Below are 23,815 nucleotides of genomic sequence, written 5' to 3'. Positions count from 1 at the left end.
GCGATTTAAGTTTTATCAGGATTCTCGGCCAAAAAACCGATTTTTGAAGGAAAGTATGGGTGTTCACAAAATAAGCTTCTTTTTCAATTTAAATGCGTTTTAACGAAGTTATAAGCGATTTACGTTTTATCAAGATTCTCGGCCAAAAAATCTAGTTTTGAAGGAAAGTATGGGTGATCACAAGATAAGCTTCTTTTTCAATTTAAATGCGTTTTAACGAAGTTATAAGCGATTTAAGTTTTATCAAGTTTCTGGGCCAAAAAATCGATTTTTGAAGGAAAGTATAAGTGATCACAAAATAAGCTTCTTTTTCAATTTAAATGCGTTTTAACGAAGTTATAAGCGATTTAAGTTTTCTCAAGTTTCTGGGCCAAAAAATCGATTTTTGAAGGAAAGTATGGGTGATCACAAAATAAGCTTCTTTTTCAATTTAAATGCGTTTTAACGAAGTTATAAGCGATTTAAGGTTTATCAAGTTTCTGGGCCAAAAAATCGATTTTTCAAGGAAAGTATAGGTGATCACAAAATAAGCTTCTTTTTCAATTTAAATGCGTTTTAACGAAGTTATAAGCGATTTAAGTTTTATCAAGTTTCTGGGCCAAAAAATCGATTTTTCAAGGAAAGTATAGGTGATCACAAAATAAGCTTATTTTTCAATTTAAATACGTTTTAACGAAGTTATAAGCGATTTAAGTGTTATCAAGTTTCTGGGCCAAAAAATCTATTTTTGAAGGAAAGTATGGGTGATCACAAAATAAGCTTATTTTTCAATTTAAACGCGTTTTAACGAAGTTATAAGCGATTTAAGTTTTAAGCGATTTAGTTTCTGGGCCAAAAAATCTATTTTTAAAGGAAAGTATGGGTGATCACAAAATAAGCTTCTTTTTCAATTTAAACGCGTTTTAACGAAGTTATAAGCGATTTAAGTTTTATCAAGATTCTCGGCCAAAAAATCGATTTTTGAAGGAAAGTATGGGTGATCACAAAATAAGCTTATTTTTCAATTTAAATGCGTTTTAACGAAGTTATAAGCGATTTAAGTTTTATCAAGTTTCTGGGACAAAAAATCGATTTTTGAAGGAGAGTATAGGTGATCACAAAATAAGCTTCTTTTTCAATTTAAATGCGTTTTAACAAAGTACGGGTGATCACAAAATAAGCTTCTTTTCCATTTTAAATGCGTTTTAACGAAGTTATAAGCGATTTAAGTTTTATCAAGTTTCTGGGCCAAAAAATCGATTTTTGAAGGAAAGTATGGGTGATCACAAAATAAGCTTCTTTTTCAATTTAAATGCGTTTTAACGAAGTTATAAGCGATTTAAGTTTTATCAACATTCTCGGCCAAAAAATCGATTTTTGAAGGAAAGTATGGGTGATCACAAAATAAGCTTCTTTTTAAATTTAAATGCGTTTTAACGAAGTTATAAGCGATTTAAATTTTATCAAGATTCTCGGTCAAAAAATCGATTTTTGAAGGAAAGTATGGGCGATCACAAAATAATGCGTTTTAACGAAGTTATAAGCGATTTAAGTTTTATAAAGATTCTCGGCCAAAAAATCGATTTTTGAAGGAAAGTATGGGTGATCACAAAATAAGCTTCTTTTTCAATTTAAATGCGTTTTAACGAAATTATAAGCGATTTAAGTTTTATCAAGTTTCTGGGCCAAAAAATCTATTTTTGAAGGAAAGTATGGCTGATCACAAAATAAGCTTATTTTTCAATTTAAATACGTTTTAACGAAGTTATAAGCGATTTAAGTTTTATCAAGTTTCTGGGCCAAAAAATCGATTTTTGAAGGAAAGTATGGGTGATCACAAAATAAGCTTCTTTTTCAATTTAAATGCGTTTTAACGAAGTTATAAGCGATTTTAGTTTCATCAAGTTTCTGGGCCAAAAAATCGATTTTTAAAGGAAAGTATGGGTGATCACAAAATAAGCTTCTTTTTCAATTTAAATGCGTTTTAACGAAATTATAAGCGATTTAAGTTTTATCAAGTTTCTGGGCCAAAAAATCTATTTTTGAAGGAAAGTATGGGTGATCACAAAATAAGCTTCTTTTTCAATTTAAATGCGTTTTAACGAAATTATAAGCGATTTAAGTTTTATCAAGTTTCTGGGCCAAAAAATCGATTTTTGAAGGAAAGTATGGGTGATCACAAAATAAGCTTCTTTTTCAATTTAAATGCGTTTTAACGAAATTATAAGCGATTTAAGTTTTATCAAGTTTCTGGGCCAAAAAATCTATTTTTGAAGGAAAGTATGGCTGATCACAAAATAAGCTTATTTTTCAATTTAAATACGTTTTAACGAAGTTATAAGCGATTTAAGTTTTATCAAGATTCTCGGTCAAAAAATCGATTTTTGAAGGAAAGTATGGGCGATCACAAAATAATGCGTTTTAACGAAGTTATAAGCGATTTAAGTTTTATAAAGATTCTCGGCCAAAAAATCGATTTTTGAAGGAAAGTATGGGTGATCACAAAATAAGCTTCTTTTTCAATTTAAATGCGTTTTAACGAAGTTATAAGCGATTTAAGTTTTATCAAGATTCTGGGCCAAAAAATCTATTTTTGAAGGAAAGTATGGGTGATCACAAAATAAGCTTATTTTTCAATTTAAACGCGTTTTAACGAAGTTATTAACGATTTAAGTTTTATCAAGATTCTCGGCCAAAAAATCGATTTTTGAAGGAAAGTATGGGTGATCACAAAATAAGCTTCTTTTTCAATTTAAATGCGTTTTAACGAAGTTATAAGCGATTTAAGTTTTATCAAGTTTCTGGGCCAAAAATTCGATTTTTAAGGAAAGTATGGGTGATCACAAAATAAGCTTCTTTTACAATTTAAATGCGTTTTAACGAAGTTATAAGCGATTACAAGTTACTCGGTAAAAAAATCGATTTTGGATTTTTAGTTGATCATAAAATTATATTATTTTCCAAGCTCCATTTTCAATTTAAATGTGTCTTCTATGAAGAAATCCGCTATAATTCGAAACTATACTGTTTAATAGATTTTAAGATTTTTCATGTTCATTTCAACAAACTCCAAAATGAACTGTTTGCTAAAATAAAACATTTTAATAGATGAATAAGAATATATTTGCATACATATGTGCTACACGTATACATACATATGTATGTATAACATTTACATACATATGTATTTATATGTAAAAATATTTTAAACATGTGTGTATTATTCCGGATAAAAACTAAATAAACAAAACAGATTTTCTTACAACAAACATGTGTGTAAATTCAGTTTCATGCAATGAATTTATTATAGTTCAGAATGAATATCAACAAGTAAAAGTTAGGTATCCGACTTATATGTACCCCTATATATTATCTATTATCTATCTATCTATCTATCTATCTATCTATCTATCTATCTATCTATCTATCTCTATCTATCTATCTATCTATCTATCTATCTATCTATCTATCTATCTATCTATCTATCTATCTATCATCTATCTATCTATCTATCTATCTATCTATCTATCTATCTATCTATCTATCTATCTATCTATCTATCGATCTATCTATCTATCTATCTATCTACTATCTATCTATCTATCATCTATCTATCTATCTATCTATCTATCTACCTATCTAGCTATCTATCTATCTATTTATCTATGTACGTATCTTCTATCTAACTATCTATCTATATATCTATCTATCTATCTATCTATCTATCTATCTATCTATCTATCATCTATCTATCTATCTATCTATCTATCTATCTATCTATCTATCTATCTATCTATCTATATATCTATCTATCTATCTATCTATCTACCTATCTATCTATGTTTCTATCTATCTATCTATCTATCTATCTATCTATCTATCTATCTATCTATCTATCTATCTATCTATCTATCTATCTATCTATCTATCTATCTATCTATCTGTCTATCTACCTATCTATCTATGTATCTATCTATCTATCTATCTATCTATCTATCTATCTATCTATCTATCTATCTATCTATCTATCTATCTATCTATCTATCTATCTATCTATCTATCTATCTATCTATCTATCTATCTATCTATCTATCTATCTATCTATCTATCTATCTATCTATCTATCTATCTATCTATATATCTATATACCTATCTATCTATCTATGTATGTATGTATGTATGTATCTATCTATCTATCTATCTATCTATCTATCTATCTATCTATCTATCTATCTATCTATCTATCTATCTATCTATCTATCTATCTATCTATCTATCTATCTATCTATCTATCTATCTATCTATCTATTTATCTATCTATCTATCTATCTATCTATATCTATCTATCTATCTATCTATCTATCTATCTATCTATCTATCTATCTATCTATCTATCTATCTATCTATCTATCTATCTACCTATCTATCTATGTATCTATCTATCTATCTATCTATCTATCTATCTATCTATCTATCTATCTATCTATCTATCTATCTATCTATCTATCTATCTATCTATCTATCTATCTATCTATCTATATATCTATCTATCTAAACAGTCTTTGCTGAATATCTAGGAAACAGTTTAGCACAAGTTCTGTTATCTGTACCATACGTAGCTCAGATTAAAATGAGAGGAGCCAGGGTTATGGGAGTGCGACTTCTCATTTTTTGTTTTTATCATATAATAATTTACACTTCAAAATGATGTGTCAAGCCCAATGATAAATTTAATATTTGCCCCTACATTTTACACACACAGCTTCATTTTATAAAGTAAAACATGAGCCATATGTATTTGAACGATGTAGGGGCATATACAGTTTATCCAGACTTCTCGATGTCCAGACTGCAGAAACATTATTTAGTTTTGTATAGACTATTGACGCTACAACTACTATATTTCTTTTAATTTCTTAAAGTTCTTAAAAAAAATCATTTTTATAAACAATCTCTAAAAAAAAATGAAACGACCATTAAAACGTTGCAATATCAAAAGTACTTCCTTAGTTATAAGTGTACTATTGTTGTTATATTTAGTTTTCTCTAGTGGTTATCATAAATACGAAATAGATGGTGTTATCAAAAATTCTAGACCGGAAGATGTTTGGAATTATGTGGCTGATTTCAGTAAAATGAGACTATTAAATCCTACTATGTAAGAAATGTGTTCTATGTTAATTTGTGTATGAAATTTGAATGTGTATTTCATTTTTTTTTTTTTTGCAGTTTAAATTTTAGAATTTTATCGGATAGTGGTCATACACATGATTGGCGTTATACTGTTGAATATACAGAACGTTTGTCTCATTGGCCATATTGGGCAAATACAGCTAGAGCCAATTATATTGTTGTTAAATCATTGCCACAAGTCAAACCCGTAGTGTATTCCATAAAGTCCAAACATGAAACATGCTTTTTTAAAGGCCTATACTGTTGTAAGTATAAACAAATTATTGAAATATGATCATTATTTGAAAAAAATCCATATAAAATGAGCTAAATGTTGTTTTTCTCTCTCGATTATGTTCTCTAGCAAAAAATAGTTGTTAAATCTAAAAAATATATATAAAATATGACTAAATTTAGGAATTTGTTTCGAAAAGAATCGATGTATAACAGATTTTTGCTGACGAGTCCTCTTTCAACCACATAAGTGTTATCTTTTTGATAAAAATTGTAATTTCATTGAATATAGTTTGAGTTTTCATAATGAGCGGAAGGTAGTTTCGTATGCGGGTAACGTCGATATAGTGAATAATAAAAGATAATCTGTGAAATCTGGCAAAAGCATAGTTAGTCGAAAAACGTATAATGAAATAGGTTTTATAGAAAGTATTGAAATGAAAGGTAAAGTACTGAACCGAAGTACTTGGGTACCTTTCCTTTTAGGATTTATCATTAAAGATAATCACTGTTGAAAGTCGCGGGTGTGCAATTTTTCCTTGCAGAATGATATACAAAGGTATCTCGCGCTATCGGGGTTGAAATTAAAACGGCGATTTACCAGAATTATTGGATTTGGAAGCATGCTAAAATCGGTCAAGTCTCTATTTCGTTTTATGCTCAAATATAATCCTGCCCTATATTCGATTTACTTTAAGAACGAAGGCTGGCTAATCCAGGATGTGTAAAGTAGGTTTAATCTTCTATATCTCCTGGTTTAGAAAAGCATATGAAGGTGTTCAGGTTATTCTGACATATCCGGTAATAATGCAGATCTATTTATAACGTAAATTGACTTTGATTGTTGGAGTTCTCACGAGAATATCTAACATTATTGTATACTAGGTGCACTTCCTATGAGATTAAATCTGAGTTTAAATGATTTCTGTAGAAGTTGTTACAATGAAGATGACGATCTGGTTTAGCTTTATATTCCTACCTTTTTTGCACGACTTAACTTACCAGATGACGGGTTGTTCCGATGTCGAACATTTACATATTCATACTTTTTCTGTATGGTGGGTCGAGGTATGATACGTTTCGGACAACATAAAGACGATGGTTCCAAAATAGGTGGTAATTCAATGTTACATGGATTATTCCATGATAGTAAGGGACTGTAAGCTCTGATAGTAACTGTCTGGGTACCAAATTTTCGGAATTAACGATTCTGAAGTAAAATTTTTGATTTACTTTATTGTAGAATGATTTTCAAGACATCATCAACTCTTCTTAAAATAATGAAACAGACAGCAAAATTTCTAAGACCACATATTCAAAGCTCGACGCTTGAGATAAAGCAGTGAAATCAAAACCTTGTATTGCTGATACTAGTTAAAAAAATGTATTTACCTGTAAAGGGGACAATGAAACAACGGATTTTTTAAGACTATGTGAGGATGCCGAAAAGTTAGAGACAATAGAACACGTTCTCAGTTACTGCCAATAATATAGGTAGGATAAAAGGCTGGAAGGTTTAGACTAATTTGCTCAAATTCAAATTCAATAATTTAACTATGGAATTGGTGGGTGAGGACCCTTACCGCAAGCTTGTCATACATTGAGGACGTCTCTGTCCTAACCTAAGCTGTATCAGAACTACATCTTGTTTTCATTAGCGCCTTTTATAGGCTGTGGAATATATTCATGCGAACGCTGTATCAATGACATTAACAGATACTTTATACGAATTTCCTAAACACATCTCTGTATGTTCTACAGAAATTCCATACTGAAATATGCAACCAATAGCCTGATGTTAAAGGTGGAATGACACCTCGGTTGACATTACAGGAGAAACTGTTTGGTTAGCATAATGTTGTGTTTCCTGATAGGGAGGTTCTTTGTTTCCTCGTGTAGATAATTTTTTGATCAGATAATCGAAAGTTTTGCTAAAGACTTCGCAAATATCATTAGATTTCAAGTAGCTTGTGTGAGCACATCGAAACAGAGTAATTTATACCTGACCGTTTAATTGGTTATATTCTCTTTACACAAGTTTCTGAAGACATCTTATGTCAAAGTAATCTATTTTTACTCCCTCTAAGCTAGCCGACTTATAAGTATCTTCAATGTTGTAAGACCTTTGAGTGGTACTCAACCATGAATTGAACTTGATAGTCTATGACGACTAAGATTTACCTCCTTCGTCCAGGTGGCGACAAGTTCTGTTCGAAACTTTCAGTTTACGTGAAGTAGGAAAGTTATTGAAACATTCACCATATTCGATAGGAAATCAACATTGTTACCCATCGTATGCATAGAAGATCACTTGCACAATTTGTGACGTTGCAAGGAGTCTTAAGAATTAGAAGTTTAAGGAGATATTGGATTCCACCCTGGAAAAAATTTTGTTTGACTATGTTGCGTTTGGAACGTTGATCTCTAAACTCTACAAAATAGTGGCGGACAATTAATATTAAATATTATGGATTGTTATAACCCAGACCCAAACCTTAGGCTAAGATATTTCTGTTATTTCAGTAGTTTGCTTCTAATGCCAATTTGAATATAACTGATGTTTGTGACCTTTGGCCTAAATGAAAGTACTTGACTTTAAGTCATAACTTTAGTAATTCCACCTTAGAAAGGGATATATAGAAAAATTCTTTGAAACTAAAAGTAAAAGAAGACGCTAATATACAGTGATAGACAATCGTTTGTACGCAACATGTTTTCTTTGATTTTTAAAGCCATTTATGGGTTTATTGTAAAACTTTTTTTAGAAAATGAATTGAATACACCATAGTTATTAAATAATAGAAAAATATTATAAAATATTTTTCTCTAATAAAAATATTAGAAAAAAAATTAATATTCGTTGAGACATTCGTTTGTCATGTCACGCAGTCATGTAATTATTACTTTTATGAGAATAATTGAATTCTTTTGAGCGAGTATTGGGGTTTAGATATAAAATTAATATATTTTATAGCCATACGAATTATAAAAATCTTTATAATGATATATTATTTGTAGAAATTGCGATTTGATCGCTGTCGAAGCTAAATTAGGAAATATTTTATCAAAGTGTCAAAATTTAGGATTATTTTGAACAAGACTATTTTATATTTCCTAATAGATACTCATGCTGTATTAAAAATAGCATAAAACTATGAAAAACTGTTGAAAAATTGCTTCCTTAATCGATTTTACGAGAGTAATGTTAAAAATTATGACACAAAATCCCTATTTTCTTAATGAAATAAAGACAAAAATTATACTCCTTGCAGTAAAAAGATCTATTATCATTCCTTTATCCTAGATTTAGTCATTACTGTGTTTTGAATTGCTTGTAAATCAAAATTTATTAAGATTCATAAGGAGAGAAAACTGCACTCTCCATAAGGCCCCATATCGGATATGAATAACTTCTAAAAGTTAATATTTTCAAGTGAAAATAAGTTAAACTTATATTGTCTGAGGCGTTACAATAACGTATTGTGCGAATTGAACCAAAACGCCGCTAAAAGTACAAATTACATTTCGATTGGGAAATTGTGGTGCATTAGACATGTTTCTTATACAAATTTCAGATTTCCATCGGAATTTTTTCACCCAAATTTAGATTTGGAATATTCTTTGATTTATTAGAAGATTGTTTAGCAGAAAAAATAATGAAAAATTGCGACTCGAGATACAATTTCTATCCAAAAATGGGTATTTGACAAGGGTTTTGGATTGATGACAAAGATTTTAATTCTCTTCCTTAACCAGGCGGAATTTTAAGACACAACCAATCAAAATCATTCTTAAAATCTTAGCTGAAAAGATTTGTAAACAAAAAAACGTAATTTTTTAGCATTTAAATAACATAAACATTTTTTTAAGCATGACCTTCGGAAATTCCTTTTGAAGCGCTTTAAAAATTGACCTAACCAAAATCTAATGAAATTTATTCTGTCAGTAACTAAATGTTATGATAAGAAAAAGACAAATTTACAAATTATTTTTATGGTTTTTATAAATTATGTAAAGTGCGTACAAACAAATGTCTCAGACAAATTTGATTTTTTTCTCTGGAATTGCTAATAGAGCCAAAAATATTACAATTTTATATTATTATTTTGTAACGAAGATAGTATCAAACTATTTCGCAAACTTTTTTTCTTAAAACACTATTTACTTTCTTTCAAAAGTTAAAAAAATATGTTGCGTACAAATGAATGTCTACCACTGTACTATAGAATTCAAAAAATTGTATTTGAACACAAAATTTATTATTACATTTGTATCAAAATATTATTTTTCTTTTAATTTTATAGTACATGCCGAAAGTGAATTTAATTTTGCTGCCCAGTCCAATAATACTTACTGCAGTGAGAAAATACACTATGAATGTCCCCCCTTCTTGAGCTCAGCCTGTAAACGTGAATTGGAATATCAACGTAAGGCGGTTATGCATAATCTCACCATAATATTTAGTAAAAAATATTAAATGTATACATATATCTAAATTTCCAACATAAGTATATATGTTTGTGTTTTATTTTTACTATAATAATATTTTTATTAAATTCAACAAAATATTTAAAGATAAAATTTTATATAATGATATAATAATGTATGTTTTTTTTTTATATTTTTATTTGTATGTATTTCAAAGTAAACAGCTTAATTTAGTAGAATTATGTATGTGTATTTAAGAAAAGTGAAAGAAAAAAATAATATAAAAATGTTTAAAATATATAATAATTATATGTAAAGTAAAAGTTGTTGTACAATTTAAAATCCAAATAAATATTTTTAATATTTTGTTTAGTTTCCCTTATTTATTTTTTTTTTGTTAAAGAAAGAAGAAGACTTTTGTGATTGCATAATAAATGAAAATTAAAACTACTTTTACTTGGTGTTTTTGTTTTTAATTCAAATTTTTTTTCTTAGTTAACAAAATAATTATGTAGATTGGTTTAATAAATTTTTATTTTATTTTATAGATTTAGTTTAATTTTAATAAAATCATAACGTTTTAGCGTTATTATTGCAATTATTTAAAGGTAGTTATGTTCATTTTAACAAATGTTTTACTTTTTTTTTTAAACATTTGATATGTTGTACGTTTTGAAAAATGAAGTCCGGGTTTAGAGTTAAAGAAATATATAAGATTTTATAATTAATAAGTTCCAAAGGTTACATTAACTAAGCTAATAACAAAAATAACATTTTAAAATTAATATTTAAATCATTTTTTACAAATTATATTGAAATTTTTATTATGAGAAACTTTTTCATAAATTTTTTTAATTTTGAACTTAAAAATTTTGAAAATTTAAAAGTTTTTGTCATAATTTTAAATTAGTTTTAATGTAGTTTCAGAATACATTATTATTAAGATATGTTCGAATATTCGAAATTTCGAACTTTTGTTTGAAAATTTGTTAAACAACATTTTAACTGCAATTGGAACTGTATTCATGGTTAAATCGAAAAAAAAAATAATTTAATTATTTATTTCTTTAATCCTAAACCCAATTTCATAAATATGTAATAGTAATTTTTGCTAAAAGAAAATTTTCTTGTTGGTGTTTAGAAAGAATAGAAAAGAAATAAGATTTCTAATGCAATTGCTTTGTTACCCGTTAACTAACCCCAATATTAATTAAAAAATACTAAAGGTTTAATAAAAGAAAATTTTTTAACAAATCTATGAGAAAACTTTAATTCAAATTTGCTTGGAATACCAATACTTGATCAAAGACTTTCTGTAATGTCCAAGTTTGAAGATAATTTTCTAAAAAATTTATTACAAATTGATTCTTTGTAAATTGTTTACCTGCACTTCCTAATAAAAACATTAAAATGACTTCTATGGAAGCCATTTCATAGCCATAATAAAGCGCAAACCTGAAAAAAGTTTAGTTGTGAAACTTTTTCTAAAGATTGTATTAAAGTCTCAAAAATATCCTTGGTTAATCCTGATTCCTTTAACTAACTAATTATAAACAAATCACTAATTAATGACCTTCTAAACACCAGCCTTTAATAATAAGAAGAAAATAATGAGAACTACTTATTAAAAGATAAATCTAGTCTACGTCTTTTAAGAATTCTTTTACCTGTTGTTGCTGTGGTCGCTGGTGGTGAGGATCTAGTCAAATCAACTTCTTCACTTACCGCTGGCACTTGATGTTGTTGTTGTTGTTGTTTGGTGGGTGTCTTTTTTGAATTCATTAACTTAGCTTTGGTCACTTGACTTGGTTGACGACTCAGTTCGGAAGGTTTTGTAAACCATTTAGTTAGTTTAGTAGCCTGTGTTGAATTACATTTACCTTTAGGTGATTTTTTAACATTCGAATTTTGTACGGCCGTTAACTGTTGATGACGCTTACTAGGAGTACCAGCCTCCATATTATTACCACTACAGCCTCCACTGTGACCACTATTGGGCGTTGCTGTTTCTTCTTGTGAGCCAGAGCTTCCATTTTGTGTGGCATTACCTATGAGATAATTGGTGATTTTATTGTGTTGTTTGTTTTGGGACTTTTGGGTTTGCGGTACGGGTGATATATCACCGTTGGAGTGTAAACGCATAACACTGCCAAAGGTGCCATTATTGGTGATTTCGAAGATTTCATCCTCCTGCAGGCCCGCTGAAGTAGAAGGCGTAGAATGACGTTTGCGTTTTTGTAGTTCTTGCTGTTGACGTGCCTCTGCTATGGCTTCTATGGGATGTGAGGGTAATATAGGAGCCTGGGATTTCTGTTTATTTGCCATGTTAGCATTACGTTTTGATTTTTTTGTGGGTGAGCTGCTAGCGCTATTAGACGTTTCATTTGTTGTGGTCTTTGATTTTTTATTAGAGGGTTCAAACATTTTTTCTAAAATATCTAAACAGCTACGCTGTTCTCGATAGGATTTCTTAGCACTAGCATTTGATATGTTGGTATTATTATTTTTAGAGAAAGCATAATGTTGCTGCAATTGCTTGACTTCTGAACCGAAAATTTTAAAACCTTCAAAGGGTGTATTAGGTTCTTCACTCTCCACAGGTGGTTGTGTACAGGGTAGCGGCAGTAAATCTGAGCAATTACTAAAGAGATCTGGTGATTTGGCACTTGTACGTGTATTCTGTTGGGCTAACAATTCCGAAAAACTGGGTACTTTACTGGCTTCGCTTTGGGTGTTTTGTAGATTACGTTTTGGTTTTAAGGCACGTGTTCTGCGGCTAGTCGCTGAAATATTCGTTGACGACGATTGTGAAGTGCTGTTTTCATTTTCAGAACTGGAAAGCGTTATAACGTTATCACGTTTCCTATTGTTTGTAACGCCCAGCGGGCTAGGTGGTATGAATATAACATCAGTTTCGCTAAAGAACCCGGCCGAAGAGTTTAAGGAGGAGGGTATCAGAGAATTTCGCGCTAAAACATTTGGTGTAGGCGGCACCAAGAATTCCGTTGACTTTTCCAGCCCATTATCATAAGCGCCCGCATCACTTAAACGTTGAGCACACTGTAGTGCTTCAAAATCTTGAGAACTTCTTTGGGAAATGATAGAAGCTTGTGTATTTTTTTCCGACTCTTTTGTTTTATCTTCTGTTGCCTTTTTAGTTTTATTCGCTGTAGTTTTTGTTGTGATTTCCCTTTCGTTTGCTTTCTTTTTTGGTTTATTTACTTTATCTATTTGTAGTGCCAAATTTTTCGTTAAATATTTACTAGAACCGCCCGCAGATCTTGTTAAACGTTGCATGCTACGTGTCTCCTTATTGTGTACACCCACCGGTGTTATTTCCAATTCTCGTTTTAAACGTATTTTTTCACTATTTACTACTTTAGTTTGAGTAGCGTTTGAAGAGCTGTTAGTTTGTGGTGTTTCTTCTAAACGCTCCTGTTTGATATGTACCTTATGATTGTCTTTAGTTTTTGTGGTAGTTTTATTGCCTTCCTTCTCTTTTTCAATTGGCCCGGTTCTGGCTTTTCTTGAAGTTAAAGGAGTTGTTGCTGTACTTGTTTCATTTGTTTCCGTACTTTGTTTATTTGCAGTTTTTGTCTTAGATTTGGTGCTCGCATTAGTATTAGTTGTATTGTTTGTATTATCTTTTGTAGCTTTCAATTGCTTTGTTGTAGTATTATTTTCTATTGCTGGCTTGTCTTTTGAATTTGATGTTTCCTTTTGTTTTTCTTCTGTAGTCTTTTGGGCTTTATTGCTTTTTGTGGGTGTTTTTGGTTCAGTTTTAATGATTGCTTTAGTATTGCTAGCAGAGCTATTGTTGTTATTCTCTTTTGTTGTTTTGGCTACTCTTTCATTGGAATTTGTTCTTCTGGCATTTATCTTCTCTGCCCGTTTTTCCTCTAATCTATCTTTAAGTCTTTTAGCTGAGCATACCTCCTCCTTGGCATGCCTCGTTAATCTTTTTGGCGTTTCGGTAATTTTTAATGTATCCACAATATCTTCATCCAGTCTATCCAACTCAGATCGTTTTTTATAACCCCTTTTTGCCACCTTGTTGGTGTTATTTGAACTTTTCTTACTATTCTCCTCTATTTGCTTATTTTCAACAGCAGCTGCATTAGCATTACTTTGTTTATTTAGCTCTTCCTGTTCTTCTCTTTCTTCGCTGGCTAAATCTACTATTTCTATATCATTATTAGGATCATGGCATATTTCTGGTTCATCATCGGCATCCGAATCGGACATTACCAATAAAGGTGACATTAAAACCGCTTCATCGGAATTATCTCGTGCAACAGGTGGCTTTTCCGTAACTATGGGAGGTGTTTCATTTATCAAAGCGACTTCATCATCTACATTATAGATAACTTCATTTTCAGCTTGTAAACTTTTCAGCATTTCTTGTTCCCTTTCCCTTAAACGTTTTTCCTCTTCCTGTTGGAACTGTAAATGTTGTTTCCTTCTTTGCCTACAATACTCTTCGAACAGTTCCTGGGTGTCTTTAATGTGTTCATCTTCACGATTGTGATTATTAACATATTCGATGCTGCTACTTTCCGAATTGGTGGTATTTTGTTTTTCACGCCATAAATCCAGATTGATTTTATAACGATCCTCTTTTACCAAAGGTAATTGCTTCTCAAATTGATGGCAATAACGTCTTAATCGAAAAGCTCTAAAAAAAAGAAATTAACTAATTTTAGTGGTTTTTCAAAAAACTATAATTATCTTTCTCTTACTTGCAGTAGTCGGCCAAACGTTCTCTTTTACAAAAATATTCCTCTAAATCCACACGTTTATAAGCCAATTCCTTGGCATCGGGTAGTTTAAATTTCTCTTCGAATGCCTTAAAGCTCGAGTATTGAGGATCTAAACGTCCCCCTAATCTCAAGCAATTGTGCAGAAGTTTTAAATCACTCTAGTTAAGAAATTATAATGATATTTACTATTTCTCTTCAAGAAAAAATCAAATGTTTACTTACTGTTATATCAACACTAGAGATCAATATACTAATTTTACGTTCATAATGTTTGAGTAGCATTGAAGTGCAAAAACTATTATTTAACATTTGGCCACGATTATCGAGTATTATGAAATCAAATTTAAATTTACTCAAATCATCTATTGTCCTCAGTGTACTCCATTTTGCAATGTATATATTATGAGCAGAATCGGTGGAATCTAAAGGAAATAAAAATTTATTTATTAGTAATATTTTATCCTACGCTCCAAAAACAAAATGTTTGTTTGAAAAGGAACACACAGAAAACTCCAGCCTTCAAAACTCTACTAAAGTAAATACGGATTAGCGATCATGATAGGATCACAACACTAGTGGTTTTTGGCACAAGACACAAAATTTTGGATGGTATTATTCTCATGTCCCTTTCATTTGTGTCAAGATGCGATCCTAATCATTGCAGTGCCTTGGTACCCAACCCAGTCTTATTGTAAACAGTCTTATAATAACACTCAAGAAAATGTTTACATTCTACGAGACAAGACATACCAATACTGTATAATGTCCAGTCATAAGTCTATTAAGAACTCTGAAACAGTAGGTTTAATGATTATTTTTCGACACAGATATTAGCTAAACAAATCTACCTTTCTCTCGATAAAGTTATACATATTCAGAATTCCAATCCTCATATAGATTGTCACGTAAACAATGAATTACCTCGCCAGATTAGCACCAACAAAAGTAGCATTTTGAGCAGCAACAGCTCTTTCAATTACCAAATACCCAAAGCAAGAGGCATACCTCAATATAAGTTTAAGAGTTTCTAACAAAATTAGTTCTTCGTATTGGATACATTCAAAACTTGGCAAGATAACAAGCTTTCCGTGAAAATTACTAACTTTGCTGATACAAAACTACCGTTTAAAACTCTTTCAATATTAAAACGGATTACATTTTCATTAATACCAGCATAAAACAAAACTGTTTAGTAGATTTTTGTTGTTATATAGTTAACTAGCTATACCCTGTGTGCTTTGCTACCCTAAAAGGAATATGTATAAATAAATACCAGATTTATTATATGTAACATATGAAAGATGTCAAGCAAATTATTGCAAGTTCGCCAGTTTCTATCTATCGCCAATTTCTATCTATCTATAAAAAATTTGAATAATATAAGAGTTTCCAATATGCACGAAATTTTGTATTTAATTCATATATGTTGTGCCAAGCCACCCATTGAAAGTCCGCCCGTTATGCTCTAAATGTTCACATGAATTTCAAAGTTCTCCATGTAAAATTTGAAGATTCTAGCTCTAATAGTTTCTCAGATATACGAATTTTTCTATTTGATTCATGTGGGGGCTTCAAGACCCCCCAGATGAAAGACCGCTTTTTTCCTCCAAAATGTTCAAATGAATATTTAAGTTCTTCGTGCAAAATTTGAAGAATTTAGTTCCATTAATTTTCCAGATAAACGAATTTTTGTCTTTAATTAATATAGGAGGTGCCGCTCCCCTCATGGGTAGTCCGCCAATTTATTACCCAAAATGTTTTGATGGAGGTTAAAGTTTTTCGTGCAAAATTTTAAGATTCTAACTGTAATAGTTTCCAAGATAACCGTATTTTTGTATTTAATTTATATGGGAGGTGCCACGTGCAAAGTTTTAAGAATTTAGTTCTATTAGTTTCCCAGATCAACGAATTTTTGTTTTTAATTAATATGGGAGGTGCCGCTCCCCTCATGGGTAGTCCCCCAATTTATTACCCAAAATGTTTACATGGATGTTAAAGTTCTTCGTGCTAAATTTTAAGAATTTAGTTATATTAGTTTCCCAGATAAACGAATTTTTGTGTCTAATTTATATGGGAGGTGCCACGCCCCCTAATGCTAGTCCGCCTACTTTTTGTCCTAAATGATCATATTGACACTAAAGTGGCTCCGAAAAAATTTGAGGACTCTAACTGTTATATTATCTCAAATATACGGATTTTATATTTTCTTAATGTGGGCGTGGCTCATCGCCCACTTCAATTTTCGAAATAAAAAGTAGCCTATTACCTATTCCAGACATGCCGGAATACGCTGTGAAAATTTCAAGAAAATCGGTTCAGCCGTTTAGTAGTCTATAACGTTCAAACATACAAACATACAAACATACAAACAAACACACATTCATTTTTATATATATAGATGCTACGCTTAAAGCTACGTTTATATTGCTAAAGTACTCTACTCTGGAGTAAATTACAACAAAATAGTCAAATTTAAAAAAATATATTTTTAATAATAAGAGAAATTGCTGGAGTTACAACAGCATTGTAAACGTAGCTCAAAGAAAAATATTCGAATATAAATAATCAAAACCTTTTTTTGCCTGAGTACCTAAGTATATAACATTGTAACCACTAACATAACGATACCAGCATAAAATATTTATCACTGGAATAACAATAAAACAAATGATAAACTTATGATAAGAAAAAAACCGCAAATATTTTAAAATACTAATTATGAATATTCGATGTCTGACCTTAAAGCTGAAATACTTAAATATTTCACACTTTCACAAAAACGGTGTTTTTTTAAATTTCATGATACGATATATAGAGGTATTGTATTCTGAGGCCAGATTCGGATTCTATAGAAATGTATATTTTGGTCCCTGGGTTAAATATTTGTTGGCCTGTGTTATCTAACAGAATCCTGCATTCTCTAAATTTTTTGAATAATGCGACAAAAAAGCGAGACAAATCTTATGAGGATTTTGATACTTAGAATCTAACGTAACAGTTATGCTTAGTTTAGCTAAATCCTCTTCTGGGGATTTTAAAGTAATCATCACAAAACGCATACATTCATCCACATTTTAATAATACAATTTAATATGCCAACATTTATAGATTTCTAAAATAAGACCAGATTTTATATAAACATTACTCACCTTTTTCATCTTTTATAACCGTAACATTGGTATTTGTTAAAACATTAAAGTGAAACTCCCAACCATTAACATAACGGTCATCGTTTTGGACAACAATTAAACATTTCTTACTACTACAAGCTGCATCCAACAGAACGGCTACAGCGGCCTGTTTACCCAAGCCACTTTCATCGTTGTAAACACAAAATTCTCCTTTTGCCAAAAAGTTGTGCATAAAACGTATGGCATCCAATTGGAAATCCTTAAGATATTGACGTATGTGACCGGGTATTAAAGCACGAAATGAAAGTCTTACGGGCTCAGGGGGATGGTCTGCCGTGAAATGATACATGTTGCTTGTTCTTCAATATTTCCCACAGTAATCTTTAATGACAGTAGTGCTACTGTTCTCTTCTCTTAGTCTCAGTGTACGTAGTGTAAGGATAAATAAATTGCCACCAAAATATAAAGTAATTTTAAATAGAAAAATATTACAAACATGGAAAAGGAACCAATGAGCAAAGATGATGGAGTATCAATATTTTCTTGATTTATACGTAAATTTGTATAAAACGGCATGTGTGCACTTGTTTTGTTTTCACTTTTTTCGATTTGTTTTAATATATTTTTAGTTATTTGCAATTTGTTTTTAAAAATAAATAATATTTTGATTTTATTTTTATTTAAATAAATTTTAATTTTTAATTTTATTTGGGTCAATGAAGAAGTTTATGAAAAAATCAAACGTAGACGTTCTTTTTTTGTTACGTGTTGTTTTTGTTTTCTGTTTTGCTGCTGCTTTTGTCTCTGCTTGATTTTCTTGTTTTGTTGTTGTTTTTATTTTCATATGATTTGAAACTTTAATAAATATGTATGCATGTAGGTATGTATTATTGTCGCTCTTTTGTAGTTACAACGTGATAATACCCGCCGACAAGCTCTTTCTTCGTGGGGTACACTCAAAAAATATTAGAAAATTTTCTATAGTACAAATTCCCGCCATTTTTCTTTTTTTACTTTTTGTGGTTCATGACATTTTTTATTTACTATTGCGTTTTATTTTCAATATTTACTTTAATTAAACACTTTTATTTAAACAGATTTTAATTTTCATAATGTTGTGAAATGTAAATCAAGTTGTTTTATATATTTCTATAATATTTTTATAAATTTTTATTTGAGTGCAATAAACTTTTCTAAAAAAAATCCACTTGATGAAAGCAAAACAAAAAACGTACTAAAAAAACAAACAGGGTTGATGGTTGATGGATTATATTTTACAAAGTTGCAGAAAAAGGTACGCATGGGAAGAAGTACATAATGAATTTATTAAAATGTTCTTTAAATAGATAATTTTTTGAAAATTATCCATATGTATAGAACACAAAAATATTGCATTAATTATCTATTATAAAGTTTGTACAAGTAGAGAATTAAACGAATTTTCATATCTTTTGGCACCAGTGCAGTAATATGGCAGCTTCTTCAAAAATAACACTTCTGGCAACACCTTGTTAAATAGGAACAGTTAGAAACACTTGAGAATAGTTTAGTTAATAAACAAAATAAGCGAAGAAACTTGTAGAAATTGTAGAATTTTAGTTATTTTATTAATAAAAAATGGAATACGCACGTTCAGATTGTATATTAAGAGAAATCCTCGAGGAACGCAAATCATTAACCGGATTTCTGGATGCAGTATTTGGTTTTATGAGCAGAAAGTAAGTTTGGAATACAAAAATGTTGTTGGAATTTAAAATAACATTTCCTTTTATTTTAGCACAGACTTTTTTCATATACAAAAAACAAAAGATGATAAAATAGGCTTCCCCAGAGGCGTTAAGGAACAAATTTTAATGAGTTGTATGCAAAAATATGAACACAAAATGGAAGAACCAAAACTGACAAGGGATCTAATAGTAGACGTACCCCAAGTGGTAGCAGAAGAAGTGGAAGTTATGTCGGAGGAAATTAATGAGGAAAACTTAAACAATACAGATTCGGAAGTGGAGTCAGATAAACAGAATGATATTGAAATGTTAGAATCAACTAATAAAAATGAAAGTTCGGCAAATACTATAAAGTTTAATGAGGATGACTACAAAAATGGTTCACTATTTGAAAACTATTGTTGGTCACAGACTTTAAAAGATGTAGAACTACAGGTGCTCTTACCTAAGGAAGTAAAAATGGCTAAACATGTTAAAGTACAATTGAAAACAAATAAAATAACACTGAAAACCTTACTGCCCAAAGAAGAAACTTTAATTGATGCTGAAACTTGGGATAAATACAGACACAATGAGGTACTTTGGAGCATAACGGATGGGAAACTGGTTATAAATTTTGGTAGGATGTTTTTTTTATAAAAAAAAGGAATGTTCACTAACTAATTAACTATATTATTACAGATAAACTTAAGGAATGTTGGTGGGATAAGTTATTTTTAAGTGATACAGCGGCCATTGATATTAAAGCAGTTGATACTGAACGTCCTTTGAATGATTATTCGCCGGATACTCAAAATGAAATAGAAAAGTTACATTTACAGCAACAGTCGGAACAAACACATGACTTAAAAACTTTGCCCTTAAGCGAAAGTGAACAAATGGCTCGTTTACGACAAGCTTGGAATGCTGAGGGATCACCTTTTAAGGGACAACCGTTTGATCCATCAGTAGTTAAGTTTAATTAAAGTTTCAAGAATTTGTAAATACATAATAAAAGATTTGTTGTAATTAAAAATAAAATTTTCGAAAATTTTTATTAAACATAGAATTTTTTGGAAAATTATCTAATAATAGAGATTTTTTGGAAAAACATTAAAATGAATTTTACAATTTTTTGTAAAATTTTCTAAAAATAAAGAAAAAAGGAAAATTAATAGAGGTTTTTGGGTAATTTTATAAAAAAAAAAATATAAAATTTTAAAAAATTAAGAAAAAAAATTATTTTTCGGACAATTTTCTAAAAGAGATTTCTGGAAAATATTTCAAAATAGAAAATTTTTGAGAATTTCTGTAAAATAAATAAAAATAAATCTTTTTAGGAAAAATGTTTATGACTTTTACATATTCTTTTCTTTATTTTAAAATGATTAGCTTCTTTAAATTACATTTGATTGATTGTAAATTGTGTAGGAATTTATTTATGATCAATGCAATACAATTTAATTGTCCTATGGTTATTTTAGTTTATTATCTTTTTAAATAATTTAGTTCATAATTTTTTTTTTTTTTATAATTATTCATTTTGTGTTGAAAGAATCATTGTAAAGTAGAAATTTGTAACCGCTTATGGCCTATAGGCTAGGTTATTGAATATTGTTAAATAAAATAAATAAAAAATAACGTTTTGTTATAAATATATAAGCAAATCTAGGATTGAATTGTATTGTTATTTAATTCTTTTGAGACAATTATTTTAAAATAAGTTTTACATTAACTGAAAATCTGAGATTTTACTAAATTTTTATAAAATAATTTAAATAATTGTTTTATTTATTTATTCATTTGTTTTGTAATTTTATTAGTTTAGTTAATTTCAGAATATTTGCTCTTATATATTGGCATCTCTAAATATTGCCAACTACCCGAACTTGGCATTACTTTTATGTAAATATTGCCACTTGTTGGAATAAAGTGTTGCCATACTGCCTAATCACCGCTTGACAACTTTGACAGCCGTTTTTCTTCCTCCTTTTCTTTCTTTCTTTTTTAGCAGGCTTTTTGGTAGGTGTTGTGTGTTAAAATTAAATCTTTAAAAATATGAAAATTATAAAGCCATCTATAAAATTTAAATGAAAAATGTGAAAAAACACAATGTTATTAAAAGTGCAACGTTAATATTTTGTGAATTTTCACGAAAACTTTTAGAAAAAATGTTCCAAAAAAATACTTGTAAACAAAAAGTTTGAAATGTACAGAAATGGCTCTTATAAATGAATTCCAGCAATGAAATTGTCTTTTTATGTGTCCTATTCAACAGTACAAACATTTAATGTTTTCCTTTTCTATTGTGACTTATTTTAGAAAACTAAAGCCACACAATGGGTCGTGTTATTCGTGCACAACGTAAAGGTGCTGGGTCCGTCTTCAAGGCCCACGTACATCACCGCAAAGGCGCTGCTAAATTGAGATCTTTGGATTTCTCTGAACGTAATGGCTACATTCGCGGTGTTGTCAAGGTAGGTTTTAATTTGACAATTGTTATTTACTATGTCAAGGTGTGGGTTGCTAACAAGTTTTGTTTTTGTTTATATTTTAGGAAATCATCCACGATCCCGGCCGTGGTGCTCCCTTGGCTGTAGTCCACTTCCGTGACCCTTACCGCTACAAGATCCGCAAGGAACTCTTCATTGCCCCCGAAGGTATGCACACCGGTCAATTCGTCTACTGCGGCCGTAAAGCTACCCTCCAAATCGGTAATGTTATGCCCGTATCTCAAATGCCTGAAGGTACCATCATCTGCAACTTGGAAGAGAAGACCGGTGATCGGGGCCGTTTGGCTCGTACCTCTGGTAACTACGCTACCGTCATTGCCCACAACCCCGACACCAAGAAGACCCGTGTCAAGTTTGCCCTCTGGCGCCAAGAAAGTTGTCCCCTCCGCTAACCGTGCTATGGTCGGTATCGTAGCTGGTGGTGGTCGTATCGACAAACCCATCTTGAAGGCCGGTCGTGCCTACCACAAATACAAGGTCAAGCGTAACAGCTGGCCTAAGGTACGTGGTGTTGCTATGAACCCCCGTTGAACATCCCCACGGTGGTGGTAACCATCAACATATTGGGTAAGGCTTCCACAGTTAAGCGTGGTACCTCTGCTGGTCGTAAGGTCGGTCTTATTGCTGCCCGTCGTACTGGTAGAATTCGTGGTGGCAAGGGTGATTCCAAGGATAAATAGATTGCTAAGTAATTTTATACAAATATCAATTGATTTGATATCAAAGATTAACAACAACAATAATGACATCTTTGTTTACTGGTGTTTTATGCTATCAGTAGAGTTGATAAGAATTAAGTTTTATGTTAAAATAAAGATGATAAATGAATTACAACAATTCTTTTCCTAAAAAAATGTTTTCAAATATTTTATTTAAACTTTACCTTTAAGAAATTTTAGTAAATAGATAAAATTATTTCCCTATTCGTTTTGGATCTTGAAAATTCCATTTTCGGTCTCTATATTTTTCTTTTATATGTCGCCAGTAGCAATATTTGATTTGGTTTTACAATTACGGCTGTTAGCATACTCCGGGCAAATATGTCCGGTTAAAATAGAAAATCATTAAAGTTAATGGTTAGAAAAAAATACTCTAGTTCCTGGACTCCAATATTTTTAAAACTTAGACGGGTTTGTATTATTATTAAGTTCAAAACTTAATTTAAGTAATATTTGAATACAAAGCAAATAAAAGTATTCGAAAGCGGTTTTTAAAAAGTAAAAAACCGGGTTATTCGATATTCGAAAAATCAACATTTAGAAATGACCGACACAAGTTTCTGCTTTAAACTAACACCGGTTGAAACCCCGAGTCGATCGCCCTAAGACATATGTATGTACACGACAACATATTCGTGTTTTGTAACGATGTCGTTATTAAGTGGTTTTCGGGAGTTGCCTTTATAGAGGAGCTATGAGGTCTATCTAGAAAAATGTTTACAGACTAATTTGTATAAATACGAAACATATTCGAGTATAATTTTATCAAGACATCGTTATGTATTAAGTAATGAGCTATTTACGATTAATTGATTTTCGCAAGCAGACTTTATGTGAAGGTACGATCAATTATATATCGATCCGGGAAAACTCGATTTGGTTATTTATTAACAAATGATTCTTTTAATTGGTTTTCGGAATCGGACCTTATATGGGACCTATGGGTAATTGTGTATCGATACAGATTTAAGTTGGTAATATGATTTCTATTGATATTAAATTTATAAGTGCAAACTTTTGTGGTAAAACCGATATTCTAGAGGGAGTTATTAACAAACAATAAATTCTTTTTATGAGAGTTATTGCCTAGACAAAATCCTTGTTACAAAATTTGTTAAAATATCTACTATACTTTCTAAAAAACTAATCATGAAAAAAAGTAATATTCACATG

General features: G+C 30.3%; 4 protein-coding genes across 4 annotated transcripts; 3 read left to right on the top strand and 1 right to left on the bottom strand.

Annotated features, from left to right (window-relative positions):
* The first annotated feature begins 4,855 nt into the window (after positions 1-4,855).
* Positions 4,856-9,983, top strand: LOC119610700. The gene is made up of 3 exons (XM_037966029.1): positions 4,856-5,137; positions 5,209-5,417; positions 9,690-9,983. The coding sequence occupies exons 1-3, from the start codon at positions 4,944-4,946 to the stop codon at positions 9,860-9,862; spliced, it is 576 nt and encodes a 191-aa protein (XP_037821957.1). The 5' UTR covers positions 4,856-4,943; the 3' UTR covers positions 9,863-9,983.
* Positions 9,984-9,993: 10 nt separating this feature from the next.
* LOC119610698 (protein suppressor of underreplication) lies at positions 9,994-18,933 on the bottom strand. The gene is made up of 4 exons (XM_037966027.1): positions 17,723-18,933; positions 14,796-14,995; positions 14,553-14,731; positions 9,994-14,488 (listed from the first exon to the last, which is right to left on the bottom strand). The coding sequence occupies exons 1-4, from the start codon at positions 18,051-18,053 to the stop codon at positions 11,431-11,433; spliced, it is 3,768 nt and encodes a 1,255-aa protein (XP_037821955.1). The 5' UTR covers positions 18,054-18,933; the 3' UTR covers positions 9,994-11,430.
* A 281-nt stretch (positions 18,934-19,214) lies between these two features.
* Positions 19,215-20,451, top strand: LOC119610699 (nudC domain-containing protein 3). The gene is made up of 3 exons (XM_037966028.1): positions 19,215-19,422; positions 19,482-20,050; positions 20,113-20,451. The coding sequence occupies exons 1-3, from the start codon at positions 19,322-19,324 to the stop codon at positions 20,394-20,396; spliced, it is 954 nt and encodes a 317-aa protein (XP_037821956.1). The 5' UTR covers positions 19,215-19,321; the 3' UTR covers positions 20,397-20,451.
* An 877-nt stretch (positions 20,452-21,328) lies between these two features.
* Positions 21,329-22,777, top strand: LOC119610707 (60S ribosomal protein L8). Its single transcript, XM_037966039.1, is given in 6 exon segments — positions 21,329-21,432; positions 21,733-21,887; positions 21,968-22,276; positions 22,278-22,445; positions 22,447-22,488; positions 22,490-22,777. Coding segments are annotated over 5 exon segments (771 nt in total). The 5' UTR covers positions 21,329-21,432; positions 21,733-21,749; the 3' UTR covers positions 22,604-22,777.
* The last annotated feature ends 1,038 nt before the right edge of the window (positions 22,778-23,815 follow it).

Source organism: Lucilia sericata, unplaced genomic scaffold (assembly GCF_015586225.1).
Source record: "Lucilia sericata isolate MDLA Ls3-8-SP2 unplaced genomic scaffold, ASM1558622v1 Contig001268F_arrow, whole genome shotgun sequence".
Taxonomy (NCBI): Eukaryota; Metazoa; Arthropoda; class Insecta; order Diptera; family Calliphoridae; genus Lucilia; species Lucilia sericata.
This window is presented reverse-complemented; position numbering and strand designations above follow the sequence as displayed.

Bases quoted from the DNA above. Each gene is read 5' to 3' on its own strand.
- LOC119610700 (XM_037966029.1), top strand. From the start codon at position 4,944: ATGAAACGACCATTAAAACGTTGCAATATCAAAAGTACTTCCTTAGTT. The intron at 5,138-5,208 runs GTAAGAAATGTG...TTTTTTTTGCAG, and splicing joins AGACTATTAAATCCTACTAT to TTTAAATTTTAGAATTTTAT. The intron at 5,418-9,689 runs GTAAGTATAAAC...TTAATTTTATAG, and splicing joins TTTTAAAGGCCTATACTGTT to TACATGCCGAAAGTGAATTT.
- LOC119610698 (XM_037966027.1), bottom strand. From the start codon at position 18,053: ATGTATCATTTCACGGCAGACCATCCCCCTGAGCCCGTAAGACTTTCA. The intron at 14,996-17,722 runs GTGAGTAATGTT...TATTTCCTTTAG, and splicing joins GGTTATAAAAGATGAAAAAG to ATTCCACCGATTCTGCTCAT. The intron at 14,489-14,552 runs GTAAGAGAAAGA...TCTTTTTTTTAG, and splicing joins CGTTTGGCCGACTACTGCAA to AGCTTTTCGATTAAGACGTT.
- LOC119610699 (XM_037966028.1), top strand. From the start codon at position 19,322: ATGGAATACGCACGTTCAGATTGTATATTAAGAGAAATCCTCGAGGAA. The intron at 19,423-19,481 runs GTAAGTTTGGAA...CTTTTATTTTAG, and splicing joins TTTGGTTTTATGAGCAGAAA to CACAGACTTTTTTCATATAC. The intron at 20,051-20,112 runs GTAGGATGTTTT...ATATTATTACAG, and splicing joins GAAACTGGTTATAAATTTTG to ATAAACTTAAGGAATGTTGG.